This window comes from Entelurus aequoreus, linkage group LG02, assembly GCF_033978785.1.
Source record: "Entelurus aequoreus isolate RoL-2023_Sb linkage group LG02, RoL_Eaeq_v1.1, whole genome shotgun sequence".
In the NCBI taxonomy this organism is placed as follows: Eukaryota; Metazoa; Chordata; class Actinopteri; order Syngnathiformes; family Syngnathidae; genus Entelurus; species Entelurus aequoreus.
The window spans coordinates 85,151,016-85,173,996 of NC_084732.1; the positions used below are offsets into that span (position 1 = coordinate 85,151,016).

The 22,981-nt window shown below is 40.1% G+C and overlaps 3 protein-coding genes across 3 annotated transcripts in view; 1 reads left to right on the top strand and 2 right to left on the bottom strand.

The window, feature by feature from the left end:
- galns (galactosamine (N-acetyl)-6-sulfatase) overlaps window positions 1-5,058 on the bottom strand; it is a 75,135-nt gene extending 70,077 nt beyond the window's left edge. Inside the window, exon 1 of the mRNA XM_062033687.1 lies at window positions 4,959-5,058. The gene's annotated coding sequence lies outside the window, so the exon portion shown is untranslated. The remainder of the gene's footprint in view (window positions 1-4,958) is intronic.
- Window positions 170-5,226, top strand: trappc2l (trafficking protein particle complex subunit 2L). The gene is made up of 5 exons (XM_062033689.1): window positions 170-239; window positions 445-617; window positions 1,935-2,022; window positions 2,103-2,182; window positions 5,009-5,226. Exons 1-5 carry the CDS (start codon window positions 207-209, stop codon window positions 5,052-5,054), a joined length of 420 nt encoding a protein of 139 aa, XP_061889673.1. The 5' UTR covers window positions 170-206; the 3' UTR covers window positions 5,055-5,226.
- On the bottom strand, window positions 5,099-22,889 carry pabpn1l (PABPN1 like, cytoplasmic). The gene is made up of 6 exons (XM_062033688.1): window positions 22,702-22,889; window positions 14,974-15,109; window positions 14,506-14,573; window positions 8,118-8,224; window positions 7,932-8,019; window positions 5,099-5,726 (listed from the first exon to the last, which is right to left on the bottom strand). Exons 1-6 carry the CDS (start codon window positions 22,771-22,773, stop codon window positions 5,397-5,399), a joined length of 801 nt encoding a protein of 266 aa, XP_061889672.1. The 5' UTR covers window positions 22,774-22,889; the 3' UTR covers window positions 5,099-5,396.
- Window positions 22,890-22,981: the final 92 nt, after the last annotated feature.

Here is a 22,981-nt window from a genome sequence, read left to right on the forward strand (position 1 = left end):
TGTGACTTGAATATTTGTCATAATAGGTATAATTGACATAATACGTTGATAAATCATGTATGTAAACTGTATATTCCTGATCTAAAGACGTTGCGTTTCTGTTCTAGTCTCAATCTGGGTACCATGTTTCGTTTTTACTACGGTACGTAAACGTCTCTATGTCACGTGATCACCGTGACAGCACCCACAACAGGAAGAGAACTAAAATGGCGGTGTGCATAGCAGTAATAGCCAAAGAGGTAATACTTTCTCCTTTTTAGCCGCAAAATAGCAGTTATTATTGGATGTAGGAGCGTTTTACACATCTAACGTTTAAAATGCATCGGAGTAGTGTTGGATTACTAATGACATTAGCATGCGGGTGCATTAACATCGTACAAGTGGTTGCAATGTGACTGGGTTGTTATTGTGTTTTCTGATTTTGTGTTTTTTTTTTTTTTCCAGAACTACCCGCTCTTTATCCGCAGCCTTCCCACGCAGAATGAGCTGAAATTCCACTACACGGTGCACACCTCCCTGGATGTGGTGGAGGCGAAGATCTCTGCTGTGGGGAAGGCACTGGGGGACCAGAAAGAACTCTACTTGGGTCTTCTCTACCCCACTGAAGATTACAAAGTGTATCCTTTTAAAAAAATGTTTTTTGCATTTAAGACTTTAGTGACGTTTAATGTTAACAATGTGCATGCAGTTGTTGGATCTGATCTCTAAAAACAAGCATTTGCATAATTGGACAATAGCAAATGTGTCACAAATGTATTTATTATAAATATAATATTTTTGTTTTTTTAATTGACACTTAATTAATTGGTTGTCATGCAGGGATGTCCAAACAAGTAAGTGTGGGCCATTTTGATATGCTTTTATTTTGTAAAAAAAAAAATATATATATGGCTAAAACAGATATTATATATATATTTGATGGCAAAACTTAGTGTCAGCTTTCTGTTATAGGTGACTAAGTATATTAATTTTCATTATTAGTTGTAACTTTTCAGCTTTTTCCTCATTACGTTCAGATTTTTTTGCTCCTTTTTCTTATATTTTACTCAAATGTACGGGTAATATTATTACAATGGTGTAACTGCATAAGCTAGTGTGTCAAAAACTATGCCTTTACGAAAATATTCATGTTTACCAGTGTGTATTAGTTTTTTTTTCCAAATTAATTACAGGGTAATTAATAAATTAGTATTTTAATTTTTTAGTTAACAAACTAAACTTTGTTTATTTTTATTTTTTTATTTTGAGAGCTTTTAATATTTTAGATCAGGTATCTAAAAAATAATTTCCACCAAAAGCAAGTATGTGGGGACCATTTTAATTTTGTTGTATTTTTAAAAAACAAATATGTATATTAGTATATTCTTAGTTTAAAAATGTCATCTTTTTCTTATTACATTCCGATTTTTTGCTCATTTTTCTTATATTTCACTCAAATGCACAGGTAATATTAGTACAATCGTGTAACTGCATACGCTAGTGTGTCAAAAACTATGCCTGTACGAAAATATTAATGTTCAGTTACACGTGTACCAGTGTATATATATGTATTTTTTTTTTCAAATTAATTACCGGGTAATTCATAAATGAGTATTATCTTAATTTTTTAATTAACAAACTAAACTTTATTTTAATTTTTTCTAATTTTGAGAGCTTTTAATATTTTAGATCAGGTGTGTCTAAAAAAAATGTCCACCAAAAGCAAGTATGTGGGGACCATTTTTATTTATTTATTTTTGAACAGATATGTATATTTAAAATCTAAACTTTGTGTTATGAGGGACTCAGTATATTTTTAGTTTAAAAATGTCATCTTTTTCTCATTACATTCCGATTTTTTGCTCTTTTTTTTTTCTTAGATTTTCATTTTTTTCCAACAACCTTTTTTAATGTAAGTAAGCAAGTTTCAAGTTGATCCTTAAGCAGTTGACTAGATATGGATATGTCACAAACTCCAGGGTCAAATTTGTCATTGTGGTGGACTCTTCCAACACGTCGTTACGGGACAATGAAATACGAAGTGTGAGTGTAAATACGCACAAAGCCACCTTCCGCAGCCCGTTTGTTTGCCAAGTGGCATTTATTGTAACCTTTCTCTCCAGATGTTCCGGAAACTGCACAACTCCTTCACCGATGTAATGTGCAACCCATTCCACACACCTGGCAACCCTATTCAGTCCAAGTGAGTTCACGCGTAGCAAATGTGTCCATGCAGTAGTAGAGATCGACCGATGCAGGTTTTTCAGGGCCGATACGGATTATTAGTAGACACGGAGGCCGATATTTGGAAACAATATTCATTTGCAGTAAATGCATTTAAACATGAATAGTAAAAAAAACAAACTAGATACAATAGGAATCGTCTGACCAGTCGCTACATAATGTAGTTAATGTAGCACCAAAATGTTTTAAGATGGCGGACATTTCTACCTGGATGCTACAAAAAGTATGAGAATGTGTAAGCTGCTGCCTGCTCTTCTGTACTTCTCTCCAGATGTTCCGGAACCTGCACAACTCCTTCACCGATAAGTCTATTTGTCAAGATTTTTACACGGGCAGATATATCTTTTCTCTCGTCCTCATGTCCATCCATCAGTCGCGTTATTTTAGGGGTGTCAAACGGGTTTCGGGGTGGCGTAGCTCGGTTGGTAGAGCGGCCGTGCCAGTAACTTGAGGGTTCCAGGTTCGATCCCCGCTTCCGCCAATCCGAGTCCCTGCCGTTTTGTCCTTGGGCAAGACACTTTACCCACCTGCTCCCAGTGCCACAGATATTGGGTCTCACTATGTAAAAGCGTTTTGAGTCACTGGAGAAAAGCGCTATATAAATATAATTCACTTCACTTCATTGAGAGCCACATTGCAGTAATGGCTGCCTTCATAGGGCCACTTTTTTATGAATTGAAATTATGCATGCGGGGAATAACCTGTAATTAATATTAAATAAATAAAAACAGTTTGACAGCATTAATATAAATGTATACCAGTAATCACCTCATATTACATTATTGCCTATGCACTTGATAAGATTTTTTCATGCACAAACTAATGGATACATCAAATATTCAGCTGTTTGCTTTTATCTTTACTAACCTGTTTTTGTAATACACTATATATGTTTGGCATGATTAGATAACGTTTAAAAGATTTTAAAAAATTCCTGTCAAAATCTAAATAATTATTTGCATCTAGTAAAAAAAAAAGATCTGGCCCCCGGGCCTCGAGTTTGACACCTGTGCGTTATTTGATTGAATGACGGAACATGAAACTCGTGGCGCTCCTTTTAACGAGCCCCAAGCTTCGAGTGCTGCGCACGTCGGCTCGTCGAGCGACCCGGTCGCCGCAGTAGCGAAAGCAAAACAAAACCGGGCAGGCGCCAGGGAAGGACAAAAACTGTATTTCCCGGCAAAAATCAGAAGTTTTGAAAAGCGGAGACGATGTATTGTAGGTGATGCGAGGAGTGAAAGGGGGGCGTGGCTTAGCAGATGTCTGAACATATTTGGAGAGAATTGACATTGAGAAATTTGTATTAAAAAAAAAAATTGGGCTTCAGCGAAAAAAAAGAGAACTTTTCTCATGTAGGACAAACGGGCCAGTGCTTGATTGGCGGTTTTTATCAGGGATGTCCGATATCGGACTGCCGGTATCAGCCGCTAAATGCTTTAAAATGTAATATCGAAAATTATCGGTATTTGTTTCAAAAAGTAAAATGTATGACTTATTTATATACAGATTTGAACAATAAGTTATTCACTGAAATATATTTATTAATTGTGGTTCTTACAAAAAATATATCTTATAAAAATATAAAAGCTAAAATGTCTCTTAAAGCTCTGCCCCTTTAATTAGTGCATACTAAATAATTTAACTTTAGCCTACTACTACAACCATATTATTTACCAGCAACATAAAGTGAAACAGAGGCAGAGGTGTCCTGCCACAGTCAGTAGCAAATAAACAGAAAACAGTAGTGGTGGTAGATAGACACAAAGCTTCATCAAACATCTGATCCACTGAACAAAGAGCTCCAAAAATCTTGATCCTACACTTCTCTTTTGTAAAGTAAATCTGAACAGCCGATATGGGCATCTACATCAACTATATGATTTGCCTGAGAAGCTTGACAGGACTCAAAAAAAAATATATATATATGTTTTGTTGTTGTTGCGGCCTTAATTCTTTCGTGGTGGGCCGCCACAAATAAATGAATGTGTGGGAAACACTGCACTGCCTTTGCGTGCCGGCCCAGTCAAATAATATCTACAGCCTTTCACTCACACACACAAGTGAATGCAAGCATACTTGGTCAACAGCCATACATGTCACAATGAGGGTGACCGTATAAACAACTTTAACACTGTTACAAATATGCGCCACACTGTGAACCCACACCAAACAAGAATGACAAACACATTTCGGGAGAACATCCGCACCGTAACACAACGGAACAAATACCCAGAACCCCTTGCAGCACTAACTCTTCCGGGACGCTACAATATACACCCCCCGCTACCCCCTACCTCAACCTCCTCATGCTCTCTCAGGGAGAGCATGTCCCAAATTCCAAGCTGCTGTTTTGAGGCATGTTAAAAAAAAAAAATGCACTTTGTGACTTCAATAATAAATATGGCAGTGCCATGTTGGCATTTTTTTTCTATAACTTGAGTTGATTTATTTTGGAAAACCTTGTTACATTGTTTAATGCATCACAACAAAATTAGGCATAATAATGTGTTAATTCCACGACTGTATATATCGGTATCGATAATTAAGAGTTGGACAATATCGGAATATCGGCAAAAAAGCCATTATCGGACATCTCTAGTTTGTACTATTTGTTTTAATACTGGATATTGGTATATGTGCATATATTGTATCTGCTAATGTAGTTATGTTGTGGTTAAAAAAAAGAAAAAAAAGGCAGATACGTGTCAAAATGCCAATAACCGGTCGATCCCTACTATATAGTCTGTTGTCTTCCTTTTTAGTAATGAAACTCTTCCTCCTTCAGGGCTTTTGATGAAATGGTCTCGGGGATGATGGCTCAAGGTGGATGAAGTCTTCCATGTATGTGACCTGTTTCAACGCACGTGTAAATAAATGAAGTGTCAGATCAATGTTTTTATTTGTTCACATATAAAGCAAAAAGGATGTACAAGTTAAACAGGGAGAGGAACTCTACATAGCAAGCAGAAACAAATACATTTGTTAAAATGAAAGAGCACAGCTACTGGACTACAACGACGTGGTCTCTCCCCGTCATGCATTTACACAGCACAAGCTTAAAAAGCAACTACCTGGAGGACGGATGCAGACACCTGGAACTAGTAATGCCTGGAAATGTTTGCTCTTTAAAACCAGTCCATTCGCCCACTTGGTACACAAGGGGGAGGGGCTCACTAGCGCTGCTGGGCGTAGTGTTGTCCGCTTGTCCCCGCCCCCAGCTCCTCCGAAGGCGGGGTGATGAGTAGAAGGCAAGGGTAGCGCTTGGACGTCTGTTCGTGGTAGTCCATGTGGCCCCACTGTCTCTTGCCCTGAGGGGGACCGCCGTAGTAAGGGTGGGGGTTTTGGTGCTGGGGTCTCGAGGACTGGTAGCGGAACCTGCCCCGCGAGCCGGGCTGCCCCCTCGGGGGTTGGAAGCCTCGACCTCTGCCTCGCGAGTGGCCGCCCCGGTGCCCTCCCCGGTCTGTGGTGCTGATGCCGGGCATGTTGGTCCTTTTGGGCATCACCTGAAGTGTAAAAATGCTTTTTAAAAATCAGACCTTATAGGGGGAAAAATATGATTACCATATGTCCAAATAAACTACAACTAACACAATGTCAGCTCACATTGTCACACAACCAGCTCACTAAACTTTGTGGACATTACTAAAAAAAAAATGTGCAAACACCATACACAATTTACATAACCCAAAACCAGTGAAGTTGGCATGTTGTGTAAATCGTAAATAAAAACAGAATACAATGATTTGCAAATCCTTTTCAACTTATATTCAATCGAAATAGACTGCAAAGACATATTTAATGTTCCAACTGAGAAACTTCATTTTTTTTGCAAATAATCATTAATTTAAAATTTAATGGCAGCAACACATTGCAAAAAAGTTGGCACAGGGGAATTTTTACCACTGTGTTACATACCCGCACTCTTTTACTACGAAGCCATGCTGTTGTAACACATGGCTTGGCATGGTCTTGCTGAAATAAGCAGGGGCGTCAATGATAACGTTGCTTGGATGGCAACATATGTTGCTTCAAAACCTGTATGTACCTTTCAGCATTAATGGTGCCTTCACAGATGTGCAAGTTACCCATGCCTTGGGCACTAATACACCCCCATGCCATCACAGATGCTGGCTTTTGAACATTGCGCCTATAACAATCCGGATGGTTATTTTGCTCTTTGTTTCGGAGGACACGACGTCCACAGTTTCCAAAAACAATTTGAAATGTGGACTCGTCAGACCACAGAACACTTTTACACTTTGCATCAGTCCATCTTAGATAAGTTCGGGCCCAGCGAAGCCAGCGGCGTTTCTGGGTGTTGTTGATAAATGGCTTTGGCTTTGCATAGTAGAGTTTTAACTTGCACTTACAGATGTAGCAACGAATAGTAGTTACTGACAGTGGTTTTCTGAAGTGTTTCTGAGCCCATGTGGTGATATCCTTTACACACTGATGTCGGTTTTTGATGCAGTACCGCCTCAGGGATCGAAGGTCACGGGCATTCAATGTTGTTTTTTAGCCTTACTGCTTACGTGCAGTGGTTTCTCCAGATTCCCTGAACCTTTTGATGATATTACGGACTGTAGATGGTGAAATCCCTAAATTCCTTGCAATAGCTGGTTGAGGAATGTTCTTAAACAATTTGCTCACACCTTTGTTCACAAAGGGGTGACCCCTCGCCCCATCTTTTTTTGGGAATGACTGAGCATTTCATGGAAGCGGTTTTTATACCCAAACATGGCACCCACCTGTTCCCAATTAGCCTGTTCACCTGTGGGATGTTCCAAATAAGTGTTTAATGAGCATTCCTAAACTTTCTCAGGTCTTTTATGCCACTTGTGCCAGCTTTTTATAAAAATGTTGCAGGCATCAAATTCCAATTGAGCTAATATTTGCAAAAAATAAAGTTTTCCAGTTTGAACGTTAAGTATCTTGTCTTTGCAGTATGTTCAATTGAATATAGGTTGAAAAAAGGATTTGCAAATAATTGTATTCCGTTTTTTATTTATGATTTACACAACGTGCCAACTTCACTGGTTTTGGGTTTTGTAAAACCCATATCAATCCACAACAAGGCATGATGGGTAATATGCATATCAATTCTCTCCATACTTTGCAAAGTTTGGCGCATTTTAGCTGCTTGATAGGTCGTTTCAGAAGTAAACAAGGCAGAAGTTGTACTTTCACATACTATTAATAGTTAATGTTTTATTGTTTATACTTCATATTGCAGTATTGTGAGTGTCTGACGTGTTGGCCACATTACATCATATATTCTACAGCATTTCTGGCTTAAAATAAGCATTTTCAAGCAAATGGATAAATGAACTACACATCAATACTACGGCAGTATCGGCCACCAGATGGGACGTACTATGTTTTTTGGATAGCGTGGCGCAGTTGGGAGAGTGGCTGTGCCAGCAACCTGAGGGTTCCTGGTTCAATCCCCACCTTCTACCATCCTAGTCACGTCCGTTGTGTCCTTGAGCAAGACACTTCACCCTTGCTCCTGATGGGTCCTGGTTAGCGCCTTGCATGGCAGCTCCCGCCATCAGTGTGTGAATGTGTGTGTGAATGGGTGAATGTGGAAATAGTGTCAAAGCGCTTTGAGTTCCTTAAAAAGGTAGAAAAGCGCTATACAAGTATAACCCATTTACCATTTTGGTACAATGCTTTTACTTGTGAGAAATATTGAAAGTGGTTCATACCTTAAGGACTCTTCCTCTGAACAAAGTCTCGTGCAGCCCAACGGCACTCTGCACCGAGTTGCGATCAGAGAACTCGATGTAAGCAAAGCTGGGGGACAAAAAGAAAAAACAAATAAGCCAGGAATAATAACAATGTGTCGTCGACAAGACGATAAGATTGGAAAATGCTGTTGATGTTGAACTGACCCTTTAGGGTGACCGGAAAATCGGTCACAGAGGATGGTGACACGGTTGACGGGACCACAGCCGTTAAAATGGATCTCCAGCTCATCTGCAGTGGCTCCATAGTCCACCTGGGATGGGAAATGAAGCACGGTGTGTCATGGGAACAAAGGTTTGCAAACACGCCAAGGACATAAACACCAGGGAAAGGTTTATTTAATAAGTAATATAATCAGTTGACCTGACACGTGTGTTGCTTACATTGTGTGTTTTTTTCTGTGTTACCAATCAGTTTGGAGCATGTGTTGGAGGGATGAATACTGCAATATATTATGATATATCATACATAGGCAACATTTGCCTTGTGTATCTTTCATCTTTCCTATGTAAGACAAGAACACGTTTCATTTTTTATGCATTCTAACTCCTAAAATATGACAAGTACGAGGTGGCTAACAATGCAGCTAATGGGAGTACCGTATTTTTCGGATTATAAGTCACAGTTTTTTGTCATAGTTTGGCCAGGGGTGCGACTTACAGGTATGTGTGAAATTATTAACACATTACCGTAAAATATCAAATAATATTATTTATCCCATTCACGTAAGAGACTAGACGTATATCAGCAATCGTCACACACACACACACACGGATCGACAAAGCATTGGCTTCAGTGACAACCGAAACCATCCTGTCTGGATTCAGAAAGGCTGGAATAATTGGAACTGCAACTGACGATGACTCTGACGTAAGCGACGTACCGATAGAAGAGGAAGCGGCGCATTCGCTACCTTTGGAGTTGGCAGAGTTGTTTAGAAGCGACACAGAGGAAGAAGATTTAGCAATTAGGAGTGACAGATTGTTTGGTAAACGTATAGCATGTTCTATATGTTATAGTTATTTGAATGACTCTTACCATAATATGTTACGTTAACATACCAGGCACGTTCTCAGTTGGTTATTTATGAGTCATATAACGTACACTTATTCAGCCGCTTCACTATTCTTTATTTATTTTAAATTGCCTTTCAAATGTCTATTCTTGGTGTTGGATTTTATCAACTAAAATTTCCCCCAAAAATGCGACTTATACTCTAGTGCAGTGGTTCTTAACCTTGTTGGAGGTACCGAACCCCACCAGTTTCATATGCGCATTCACCGAACCCTTCTTTAGTGAAAAATACAATGTTTTTTGTTTTTTTCAAATTCAAGACAAAGTTGTATGTTTTTTTACTGGTGCACAAAATGAACCGTGCATGAACATTACCTTGTTCAAAGAACAAAACCCACACAGTGCATGAAGTCACAACAAATTACACACCTGCAAATCAGTGTGACTTCTGCTGTTGCCTTTGAGAGACCAGTTCAGAAATGCGCGGCTTCACCTTGGAAAGTGCCACTCATGTAATTTTCACAGCAAAGTCTGTTCCTTTTTCTTTGTTTCCCACCCATACATACAATACTAGTACACAGCTCATGAAAAACAATATTTTTTGTTATTGTCATTGTAAGTGGGCCAAAACACTTATATTAGAAAATAATCTCAAGCAAATGACTGCTGTTATTTGATTATAATAATAAAACATGTAACTTGTTATTTAGTCAGGTTTTGGACAGGTGTGCTGCGGGTGTGGCCACAGTGCCTGAAGAATTTTTGCGTTTGCTCACGCATATGGAAAATTAGAGGGAACATTGTTTGGGGGCATCCATAATACGCCGATAGGGAGAAGTTTTTATTTACACGATGAGTCGGGTGTGTCTTTTCCTTCGCGGCGAAGGCTCTGCCGAACCCCTGAGGCCGACTCACCGAACCCCTAGGGTTCGATCGAACCCAGGTTAAGAACCACTGCTCTAGTGCAACTTATATATGTTTTTTCCCTTCTTTATTATGCATTTTCGGCCGGTGCGACTTATACTCCGGAGCGACTTATACTCCGAAAAATACGGTACACAATTCCGCCAACAGTACTTTATTTACATTTCATGACCTGAATTAGGGCTGGGCGATATGCACCAAAACTGATACATGGTATTTTTAGTCCGAATGGAGGTATACCAGGGGTGCTCATTACATCGATCGCGATCTACCGGTCGATTGCGGAGGGTGTATCAGTCGATCCCCAGCCAGGCATTAAAAAAAATAGTCCTAAAAATGAGCGATCATAAATCTTCACTATGACGTCACTTCCGTCACTTGATTGACATTCACGGCACCCGAGGGTCTTGTGAGATGACGCTGGCTGCTGCCAGCTCAGTATTAAGAAAAAATTACTGACAGGAAGGCGAGAAACACTTTTTATTTCAATAGACTCTGGCGCCGTACCTGTCGTCAAAACTCCAAAGACAGTTTTATTGTGAAGGCACAGTTCCTGCCTTCACAATAAAAGCTCTGCTTCATCCTGCCTGCGCTAAGAGTCTCAGAAAGCTGGCGTGCACAAGCTAGCAAGCTACGGAGTTTGCCGCCAATGTATTTCTTGTAAAGTGTATACAAAGGAGTATGGAAGCTGGACAAATAAGATGCCAAAAACCAACCACTTTCATGTGGTATAGGACAGAAAGGAGGACTTTTTTTCTCCTCCATTTGGAAAATGCGGACGTTATCAACACCACTGTCTGATTCCAATCAATGCAATTCATCAGAATCAGGTAATACACCAACTTATATTCTTGTCTTCATGAAAGAAAGGTATCTATATGTGTTAAACATGCATGTATTATCATTAAACACCTTTAACTTGTTAACAATATTAACTATATGTGTTAAACATGCTTGTATTATCATTAAACACCTTTAACTTGTTAACAATATTAACTATATGTGTTAAACAGGCTTGCATTATCTTTAAACACCTTTAACATGTTAACAATATTATCTATATGTATTAAACATTCTTGTATAATATTAAACACCTTTAATTTATTAACAATACTAACTATATGTGTTAAACATGCTTGCATTATCATTAATCACCTTTAACTTGTTAACAAAAACATATATGTCATAAATAAGTAAATATAAATTATATATATATGAATGAGGTAGATCCCCACGACTTGATCAATTGAAAAGTAGCTCGCCTGCAGAAAAAGTGTGAGCACCCCTGCAGTATACAGTATATACCGGTATCCTAAAAAACGTCCAAAGTGTTTAAGGTTGCCTATGTGTTTTATGGCTAGATAATAAAGTTGAGTCCTCCAATTATGTTTGTTGTTTATTCTTATAAAGTAATTAGGCTACTATGTCAAAGCAGTTTTGGTTAATCTGTTCATTAACATTCGGTTTATAGCCTGACGCCAAGGAGCCTGTACTCGCTCACTGCGGTGAAAACCGCTGACTGCTCAATTTAAAACTACTTTTCAGCCACCCCAGCCGCTAAACTAGGTCTGTACGCACAGGCGATGGGGGCGAGGCACTTTCAAGCTGAAGAGTAGCTAAATATTTGACACCGAGCAAGCAGCAGAGGAGCTTTCGCGAGCTCCCGTGCTAAGTCTCTAACAGAAGTGAACAACATAAACAGATGAGATCAGTGATAAAGTCGCGATAAGCAGAGAGAGCTTCTCAAGCAAACTGATGTGTAAATAAAGCTGCAGTCACTCGCCAATAGCCAAATACACTCGCTGACCAAAGCATTGAGCCAAAGAGCCAACTAGTTTAAGCTGCTATATTGACATATTGAGCCGGTGAGCTGTTGCGTCGCCTCTGAGTTGTTAAAAGTGAATTTTAGATTATAAATCATGCCTCTCACCTGGATAGTACAAGGATGTTGCCATAAACCGAGAAGTTGGTCAACTTTGACAACCAACTCATACCCAATGAGGGCAAGAAAGACAGACGTTCAATCACCTCTTTTTTTTTTTTTAAATCTGCGTGAGGATTATGATTAATTCTTCATCTAAACGGGAAGATAAACATCCCATCAGTCGGCATTCCAGTGAGAGCAGACATTGTACAGTAAGTGATTGTTCTTGTTTCGCAATACTGCTACTTGATGCTTATTGAGTCACTAAAGCTGGATCAGTTTATCACTCAGCTTCTGAAACGTGTAGATCAAAAGCTTATAGCATAAAGCTTATGCTCGAATTGCATTCATTGATTTTAGCTCAGCATTTAACACTGCCACCCCACTCGCTTTTAAAAAAATTGAGACTTGAATGTCAACACTCCTCTGATTAAATGGTTTTATTCTTTGACTGCACACAGCAAGAGAAGGTTAATCAGACGCTGTCAGACATCAAAACAGTCATAGAAGGCGGTGTCCTTTTCATACTTTATACTAATGACTGTAGGCATGTACATCCTAATAATTTAATTTTTAAATTTGCAGATGACAACAGTAACTGTGAGACTTCTGCGTAAGGACATGAACCTTTTTACATACCACAATGAGATGGTAGATCTGGGCGATATATTTGTACCAAGTGTACAGTATACCAAAGAAAGTTGCTTTATTCAGTACATTGCTGACTTGTTATGCCCCTTCTCTTCAGGGCGCAGCCTCTGGTCTTCAGGCCAGGGTCTTCTAAAGATCCCAAAAACTTGTTTTAAAACCCGTGGAGACCTGGCATTCCAGGCAATAGCTCCCAGACTCTGCAACAATTTGCACCAGTCCCTCCGTGAACTTGACTGTGTTGACACTTATGAAACATTTAAAAACTTCCCTTTTTAGTAAAGCTTTTAGTTAATGCACCTTTTAACTATCAATTTTAATCCACTTTATATTATTTGTATTGTTGTTTTAATTGAATTGTTGTTTTACTTCACCTATATTTTGTATAGCGCTTTGTGATTTTATCTGTGAAAAGCTCTTTATTAATACAATTTACATACTTATTATTACAAAATGTAAGGCCATTTTAGCCAAATCGAAAGTGAAATTATGAGTGGTGTGATTACCTTTTCCCTAAGGGTGTAACGGTACGTGTATTTGTATTGAACCGTTTCGGTACGGGGGGTTCGGTTCGGAACGGAGGTGCACCGAACGAGTTTCCACACGGACATATTAAGTAGCGCACCGCACGTTGTGTAAACAATGCACACCGAGGCAGAACACACGGCATGCTAGCAATGACCGGGCTACTACAACATGCAAAAGCCAGAGCTGGAAGACCTTCCTGCCTCGTTAAGATCTCCCGTTTGGGAGCATTTCGGCTTCGCGGTGCGATACAACAATGGATAACATCGCTTAAACGAAGAGAAAGACGAGCGTTGTGCAAACACCGCATTCAAGCAGCCTCTCCTTGGCGAGTCAGGCAGGGCTAAAGCAATAACAAATGCCGTTGGTATTTTTATAGCAGCAGATTTAAGACCATATTGCATTAAAAACTAGATTTTGACCCGCTTTTATGGTGGAAGAACAATGAGCCCATATATCCTCTTACTGCCAAGTTAGCCAGGCACTACCTCGCCATACCTGCAACCTCCGTGCCCAGCGAAAGGGTAATTTCCACAGCTGGAGACATTTTAACTGCAAGCAGGTCTGCTCTTTCTGCAGAAAATGTGTATAAACTGATTTTTCTGGCAAAAAACATGAAAATTGAGTGAAAGTCACCAGGGTTAAAGGTTGGGGGGGAAAAGAAAAGTTAATCTTAGGCTGAGTTGACTTGAAACTGTTTAGGGTTGCACTTTTTGTATGTAGAAGAAAAGTTTTGTCAGTTTATTTAATCTGAGCAACAACTTGAAGCAGTTTAATGTTGCACTTTATATGTAGAAAGGTTTTGTTAAGAAACCAATTCTGAGTTTTATCTTATTTAGTTTTTATTTTATATATGTTGACTGCATTAACACTGGCAATGGACCCTGTGTGTATATGTATGTTATTGTTATGCTTAGCATTCAAGACTGCCTGCTGTTGCACTGATCAGCCTAGTGGTGGCTCACATCCATCACACACATCCATCCATCCATTTTCTACCGCTTATTCCCTTCGGGGTCACGGGGGGCGCTGGAGCCTATCTCAGCTACAATCGGGCGGAAGGCGGGGTACACCCTGGACAAGTCGGTACCTCATCGCAGAGAGCTATTTTAAAGCAATGTTAAAAGGATAAAGCCATTGTTTACAAATTTTGGTAAATAAATAACCACAAAATGTATATTTTGTTGTTTTCTTACTGTACCGGAAATGAACCGAACCGTGACCTCTAAACCGGGGTACGTACCGAACTAAAATTTTTGTGTACCGTTACACCCTTACTTTTCCCATATCTTGTCTATACAGGATTGATTTTTTTTTTTAATTTTAAAAATGTGACTCACATTAAAGTACTGGCATAAATCTGTTGATTTAATAGTTGCAAATTGGCCCTGTATATTTACGTTACAACATATGGAAATATTTTTTCCTAGCACTTTAGTGACACAAGACTTGTGTATGTTCAATGGCCTCAGTGTGGATGTAAATGATACAGGTCTTACGTTGCCGACGTAGACAGATCTGTTGTCTGCATCTATCCTCTCCTCGGGTGTCATGTTGTAAAACGGCCCTGCGGCAGAAACAAAAATGGTTGACATGCTGCAACAGTCATTACTCGGGGGGGTCGTTCCAGGTCAAACGAATCATGACTTGAGTCTGTGTTTCGAAACATTGGAGGGATAAAACGAGGGGGTTCTGTCTCTATTATGAGAAGGCAAGGAAAGTTGAGTGAGTGAGAGGGGAGCAGAGAAGCAGAAAATAGCATCAGCTGACAAAAACGGGAGCCTTCTGCGTCGTCTCATTGGGCAGCGATGAGGCAGATGAAGTGTCCCAGGTGTTAGCCACATGGTGACACGGCAAGTTCACCTGGCTCCAGGCTGCAGTGCCGCACACCTGCCCCAAAACATGTTGACGCTTCCACAATGTGTACTTAGTACTGCTAGCGCACATCAAACCCCAGGTTGTCTCACCAGGCCGGGGGCTGCTGGTCAGGATCTGCATCTCCTCAGCATCACACCTGTCCTCTTCCTCCTCTTCCTCTTTCAGCCGTTCAGTCTCTTCTTCCATCTCCAGCTCTTGAACTCTGGCTTTGATGGCTGCCAGCTCCTGTCATACACAAACAACCTGTTTAACATCCCAGGGGGAACAGTGCGAGGGCAAGACGACCTAACCATTCACAGACATCATGGTTAAAAACGAGCATACAGTGGAATCTCGATTTACGAACTTTTCGATCTAGCCAAATGTGCCTGTGTGTGTGAACTAGGGCTGGGCGATATATCGAATATACTCGATATATCCCAGGTTTGTCTCTGTGCGATATAGAAAATTACTATAACGTGATATTCGAGTACCGTATTTTTCGGACTGTAAGTCGCAGTTTTTTTTTCATAGTTTGGCCGGGAGTGGGACTTATACTCAGGAGCGACTCGTGTGAAATTATTAACACATTACCGTAAAATATCAAATATTATTTAGCTCATTCACGTAAGAGACAAGACGTATAAGATTTCATGGGATTTAGCGATTAGGAGTGACAGATTGTTTGGTAAACGTATAGCATGTTCTATATGTTATAGTTATTATGCCTCATATAACGTACACTTATTCAGCCTGTTCACTATTTATTTATTTTAAATTGCCTTTCTAATGTCTATTCTTGGTGTTGGGTTTTATCAAATAAATTTCCCCTAAAAATGCGACTTAAAACTCCAGTGCGACTTGTATATGTTTTTTTCCTTCTTTATTATGCATTTTCGGCCGGTGCGACTTATACTCAGGAGCGACTTATACTCCGAAAAATACGGTATACGTTCTCACGCAGTTGCTTTTAGCTGCGGGCATTACACTACAGGCTCTTCTCACTCTCTTGTCTATCCTTCTCACAGAGACATAAAACAAGCGCACTTCGTGGTACATACGTCACATACTCTTGCGTGTGCAACGTCATACGCCCTCGCGGAGCAGAAAGGTAGTGGCATGTTAACGTTAGTTGTGATGCTAGCGGAGTGGTGAGAGTTGTAATACGAGAGAAAGAAGGTGCCAATCTGGTAACAAATGAAGGAAGATTTAATTCCCAAGAAAAACAGCAGGGGGTCCATCGTCTGGCGGTGGTTTGGCTTCAAGCGGGAAGATGTTAGACAACCGTAATATGTCAAGTATTCAGCAAAAGCGTTGCTACAAAAAGTAGCACCACTGCTAATTTGTAGCATCATTTGAAAAGTCACCCGCTAGAGAATGAGGAGTGCTTGAAACTCTGCATGTCAACATCGCCACTACACGACGAAGCACGAGGAAAAATACTGGAATCTGTCTGATGAAGCGCGCGCAAGGGAGGCTGATGCGTTGATGGTAAAACTGCAAACCCAACAAGGGCTTTTTGCCAAATTTCACACCCCCAGAGATGCAGCTGTCAGGACAAGTTTCGTCATTTCTCACAAAATCGCCAGAAAAAGTAAGGCGTTTTCTGACGGAGAGTTTATTAAGGAGTGCTTATTGGACTCTGTTGCGCTGATATGTACAGAGACTTTGACTGTTTTTCGCTGGCTTTGGATGAGAGCTGCGATGTACGTGACACCGCCCAGTAGGGTTGGGTATCGAGTATCGATTGGAACCGGGACTAATTTTACGATTCTCCCGGAATCGTTCAAAAGTTTAAATTTCGATTCCTATTTTCGATACCAGTCCGCCGACCGGAAAAAAATATGTCCGCCGAACCGGAAGAAGAAGCCGCTGAACACCAACGAAGAAGCGCCCACCGCCGGAAGTGTTAGCATAGCCGAGCGAGTCAGTCAAGCTCAGGCATGGATAGCGGGCGTCGGCGGTCGAAAGTGTGGCTTTACTTTACAAAAAAAATGAAATAACCGCGAAATAACAGAGCTCCATGTCCATCAAGAAACGAGTGGAGAGAAAGCTGCAGATGTACCAGGACGTTCCACCGATACTTATGTCTGACGACCCTGCTGCATGGTGGTGGTCCGGTGGAACCAACAAAAGACTTATCCTTTGCTGTCAGATCTCACTTTCTCCTATTTATGCGTTCTAGCTTCTTCCACACCCAGCGAACGTGTATTTTCCACAGCAGGAGACACTATCTGTCCAGAACGCTCACACATCCTGCCTGAGAAGGCGGATATGGTCATTTTCCTAAACAAAAACTGTCTCTGATTTTATACTGTACCTGCTGCTAATCTGGACTGGGTTTTGCAAGTTGTTTCTTATTGTTTATTTGCTTTTCTGCACCAGGTTAGCCCATCAGTGGGAGCACGGTAACATTTTTAAGTACCTGCAGCATCATACACTTGTGTGTGTAAATGTGTTTTCATGAGGTTTCCTGCAGCATCATACACTTATGTGTAAATGTGTTTTCATGAGGTTTTCAAAAATAAAGCTCTCTTGAGGAAAGTGTACCCCTGGGAAAATGTATTCATAATTTATAATATTTATATTCAAGTTCATAGATTTGATATTTATATTCTAGTTGAAAACAGCCCTGTGAGGAATTTATAGTAAAGTTCATAAAAAGTTAATAGAATTAAAATTGATGGAGAATGTCAGACTATTTCATTCAGAAAGACTGTAGGTTAGCTAGCTCATTTAAAATATCCTAAACTTTTTGTTGACCCTGCCTCTTAAAAGAATCGGAAGCGAGAATCGCCAGGAATCGGAATCGAAACAAAGAATCGGAATCGGAATCGTTCGAATTCAAACGATACCCAACCCTACCGCCCAGCTGCTCATCTTCTTACGTGGGATAACTACAGACTTTCAAATCACGGAGGAGCGGGCAGCCATGCAGTCAATTAAAGAGACAACCACAGGTAATGATTTGTTCACATAGGTAAATGCGTGTTTGGACATGTTAGGACTGAAATGGGACAAGCTGGCAGGTGTGACAATCCAATCCGATCCACTTTATTTATATAGCACATTTAAACAACAAAATGTTTCCAAAGTGCTGCACAACAATATTAAAAACAATATTCAAATATTATCCTTAGCTCCACCAATGACTGAATAAAAAAAAATAATTACATATAAAACCAATAAAAATAACAATATAAAATAAATATGATTAAAAACGATTTTTAACAACAGATGGTTGTCCAAATCTGATGGGGAAAAATGTTGGATAATGCAGGATAAAGTGACAGAAATTAACCCTTTGCAGAAATGGACATTTTTGCATTGTATTTATACATCAGGAAGTGTTGTGTAAGACAGTGTTAAAAATAAAACCATCAAAAGCAATCTGCTTTTGTATAAAGTTAAATTAGGTTAAATGAAATTATTATTATTATTATTATTATTATTTATCTTACGGTATATCAAAAATAATATTGAGCAAAATTTAATTGAAATATTGTCGGTGTGGCCCTCCAGCAGTGCTCGGGTTGCTTATGGGGCCCCCGGTAAAAATTAATTGCCCACCCCTGCTTTAAGGTTTATTGTCGCTCTGTACTTCTCCCTACATCCGTGTACACAGCGGCGTTTTAAAAAGTCATAAATTTTACTTTTTGAAACAGATACCGATAATTTCAGATATTACATTTTAAAGCATTTATCGGCCGATAATATCGGACATCTCTAATGCACGCATTACTGAAGTGGCTCAGAAATATGAAACAAACATCCACAATTGCAAACATTGTAAATAAGGACGTTTATACGGTTGCTGACTCTGCCAAAGGGGTCAAATATATTCGCAAAGATGAGGAGAGGGTTGAAAACCAGGTCGAAAAACTGTTGCTCGTGTGGATAGGTGAAAAGCAGCTGGCAGGTGATAGCATTTCCGAGGCTATGATTTGCGAGAAGGCTCGCCATTTATATGGCAAATTGATGTCCAAAAGGTGACCACACTGATACCAGCACGGAAGAACAATTTAAAGGCGAGCCTTGGGTGGTTCAAAAAGTTTAAAAAGAGGATCTGCATTCACAGCATGCTGGTGCATACATAGCGAGGCTTCCAAATCCGACAAAGTTTATCAAGCAATTTGACGATTTTATCAGCAAAGGGGGCTTTGTGCCGCAGCAAGTCTTTAATTGTGATAAAACCGAACTTTGACTTTTTTGGAAAAATATGCCAAAGCAGACTTACAATATATTATATTGGAGGAGAAGACACTACCGAGACGCCAGCCGATGAAGGATCGCCTCACACTGCTAGTTTGGGATAACGCTAGTGGTGACTGCAAAGTGAAGCCACCGCTCATTTACCACTGCGAAACTCCAAAAGTGTTTAAAAAAAATGCCACAAATATTCGCTGACTTTCCTGTTTTTTATTTTAGCACATGTGATATCGGAAATTATCGGTATCTGTTTCAAAAAGTTACATTATGACTTTTTAAAACGCCGCTGTACGGAGCCGTACACGGACGTAGGGAGAAGTACGGAGCGCTAATAAACCATATAAATGGTGAGCCTTCTCGCAAATCATAGCCTCGGAAATGCTATCACCTGCCAGCTGCTTTTCACCTATCCACACGAGCAACAGTTTTTCGACCTGGTTTTCAACCCTCTCCTCATCTTGCGAATATATTTGACCCCTTTGGCAGAGTCAGCAACCGTGTAAACGTCCTCATTTGCAATGTTTGCAATTGTGGATGTTTGTTCCATATTTCTGAGCCACTTCAGTAATGCGTGCATTAGAAATGTCCGATAATATCGGACTGCCGATATTATCGGCCGATAAATGCTTTTAAATGTAATATCGGAAATTATCGGTATCTGTCTCAAAAAGTAGAATGTATGACTTTTTAAAACGCCGCTGTGAACACAGATGTAAGGAAAAGTACAGAGCGCCAATAAACCTTAAAGGCACTGTCTTTGCGTGCCGGCCCAATCACATAATATCTACGGCTTTTCACACACACAAGTGAATGCAAGGCATACTTGGCCAACAGCCATACAGGTCGCACTGAGGGTGGCCCAGTGTTTCCCACACATTCATTTATTTGTGGCGGCCCGCCACGAAAGAATTACGTCCGCCACAAATAAAAATTTATATATATATATATTTTTTTTTTTTTGTCCTGCCCAGCTTCTCAGGCAAATCATATAGTTGATGTAGATGCCCATATAGGCTGTTCAGATTTACTTTACAAAAGAGAAGTGTAGGATACTTCTCTTGTTGCCTTATTTGTATTTGACCACTACTGTTTTCTGTGTATTTGTTACTGACTGTGGCAGGACACCTCTGCCTCTGTTTCACTTTATGTTGCTGGTAAATAATATGGTTGTAGTAGTAGGCTAAAGTTAAATGATTTAGTATGCACTAATAAAAGGGGCAGAGCTTTAAGAGACATTTTAGCTTTTATATTTTATAATATATATTTTTTGTAAGAACCACAATTAATAAATATATTTCAGTGAATAACTTATTGTTCAAATCTGTATATAAATATGTACATAAAGTGTTGTAATTGTATTGTAAAATGGATGGATGGATGGATGGACGTTTAAAACAAAACTGTTATTAGTAAGTAAGTATACATTTTTGAGCCTTCTTAGAGAAAATCATATCATTGTAGTAAATTATGCAAATTACTCGATGTCATGGTGACCACGCCCATAGCCACGCCCCCACCGCCACAGGTATCTTGGCAGTTTATGGAAAACACTGTGACCGTATAAACAACTTTAACACTGTTACAAATATGCGCCACACTGTGAACCCACACCAAACAAGAATGACAAACACATTTCGGGAGAACATCCGCACCGTAACAACATCAACGCAACAGAACAAATACCCAGAACCCCTTGCAGCACTAACTCTTCCGGGACCCTACAATATACAACCTCCGCTACCCCCTGTGAAAAGAAATGCAACAATGCAATATTCAGTGTTGACAGCTAGATTTTTTGTGGACATGTTCCATAAATATTGATGTTAAAGATTTATTTTTTGTGTGAAGAAATGTTTAGAATTAAGTTCATGAATCCAGATGGATCTCTATTACAATCCCCAAAGAGGGCACTTTAAGATGAAGACTACTTATATGTGTAGAAATATTTATTTATAATTGAATCACTTGTTTATTTTTCAACAAGTTTTTAGTTATTTTTATATCTTTTTTTCCAAATTGTTCAAGAAAGACCACAACAAATGAGCAATATTTTGCACTGTTATACAATTCAATAAATCAGAAACTGATGACATAGTGCTGTATTTTACTTCTTTATCTCTTTTTTTCAAGCAAAAAATGCTTTACTCTGATTAGGGGGTACTTGAATTAAAAAAAATGTTCACAGGGGGTACATCACTGAAAAGAGGTTGAGAACCACTGGTGTAGTGTATCCAAGGTGTAGGTACAGGGTTAGGGTTAGCACTACACTAGTGTAGAGTAGGGTAGTGTAGTGCAGTGTTTTTCAACCACTGTGCCGCGGCACACTAGTGTGCCGTGAGATATTGTCTGGTGTGCCGTGGGAAATTATGCAACTTCACCTAATTTATCCCAAAAATATTTTTTGCAAAACAAAAATTAGAATATGCCAATAATGTGCCGTTGCTTAGAGTCTGTGCTGTGTAAAACTCGGCAGGGTAACCACGTAATACTCCATGTCAGTAGGTGGCAGCATTGCTTTGTAAAAGTCGGAATGTGTCGGGGGAGACGAGGATGGTTTGTTGTGATCCCGATATGCAGACCACAGTGGGAGGCAGAGTGCAGGTAAAAAGGGTATGTAATGCATAAACCCAAAATGAACTAAAGGAAAAGGCTATGCAAAACAAAAGTCAAACTGAACTGGCTACAAAGTAAACAGAGACAGAATGCTGGACGACAGCAAAAACTTACGGCATCCACAAAGTACATCCGTACGTGACATGACAATCAACAATGTCCACACAAAGAAGGATAGCAACAACGTAAATAGCCTTGCTTGCTAACACAAAGCAGGTGCGCAGAATAGCGCTCAAAGGAAGACATGAAGCCACTACAGGAAAACACCGGCAATACAGGAAGGGCCACCAAAATAAGCAAGACAAGAACTAAAGCACTACACACGGGAAGACACCAACACACTCAAAATAAGACACGACGACTTGGTGGAGTTACATTTTTTTAAAGTTTTCTGCTGGTGGTGTGCCTCCGGATTTTTTTAATGACAAAAATGTGCCTTGCCTCAAAAAAGGTTGAAAAACACTGGTGTAGTGTACAATTAAACTGCATATTAGCTCTTCCACTGTATCGTATCACGTTTAGCAGGTGAATCTAACGGAACGTCCAGTGGGGGTGTATCAACCCCTTCAAAATACCCATCCATCCGTTTTCTACCGCTTGTCCCTTTTGGGTTAGCGGCGGAGTCCCTTCAAAATATATGTTACATAAATGTAAGATGTAAGGTCTGGTGAGTTTGCTCCATAATAACACGGTAAAAGACGGTAATGATGTCTTCGAGCGGTGTTAAGAAGAGAACGAGGTAACGGTGTGGCCCAACCCATGCCTTTCATTTGTTATCCATTCAGCTGTGATTTGAACAAAAAAGCGCTACAATTTTAAGCATGATTTCCGTTTAAAAGCTCAACGTTAACGTCGGACAAAAGGCAAATGTTATGAATGCGGGCAACAAGACAAGGTAAAGCCGGTACGTGCTCGGCATAAGCGGCATGCTCGCTATCACGGCCCGGGGGCACCGTTCCTGCTCGACGGCCGACGGACGCTCCTTCGTGCCGCCGAAAGACGACAAAGCCACTCACCGGGTCCTCGGCGAGATGCTGTCCCATGGACTGGCCATGCATGAAGGCGTATTCCATATGATTGTCCGCCATGCTCACTGCTTAAACATGGCATCAGCAGAGGAGACTCGCCCTAGCCTTTTTTTTTTTTTGTGCTAGCACGCCGCAAATAGCAACCCGGAAGCAGAAGGTGCGCTGAGCGTGAAACCACGTCGGGGGTTAATGAGCGTCACCTGCGAGCGGGTCACGTGACCCACGCGGTGTGGGTTGACCGAGTTGTAATTTGTTTTATTTATTTATT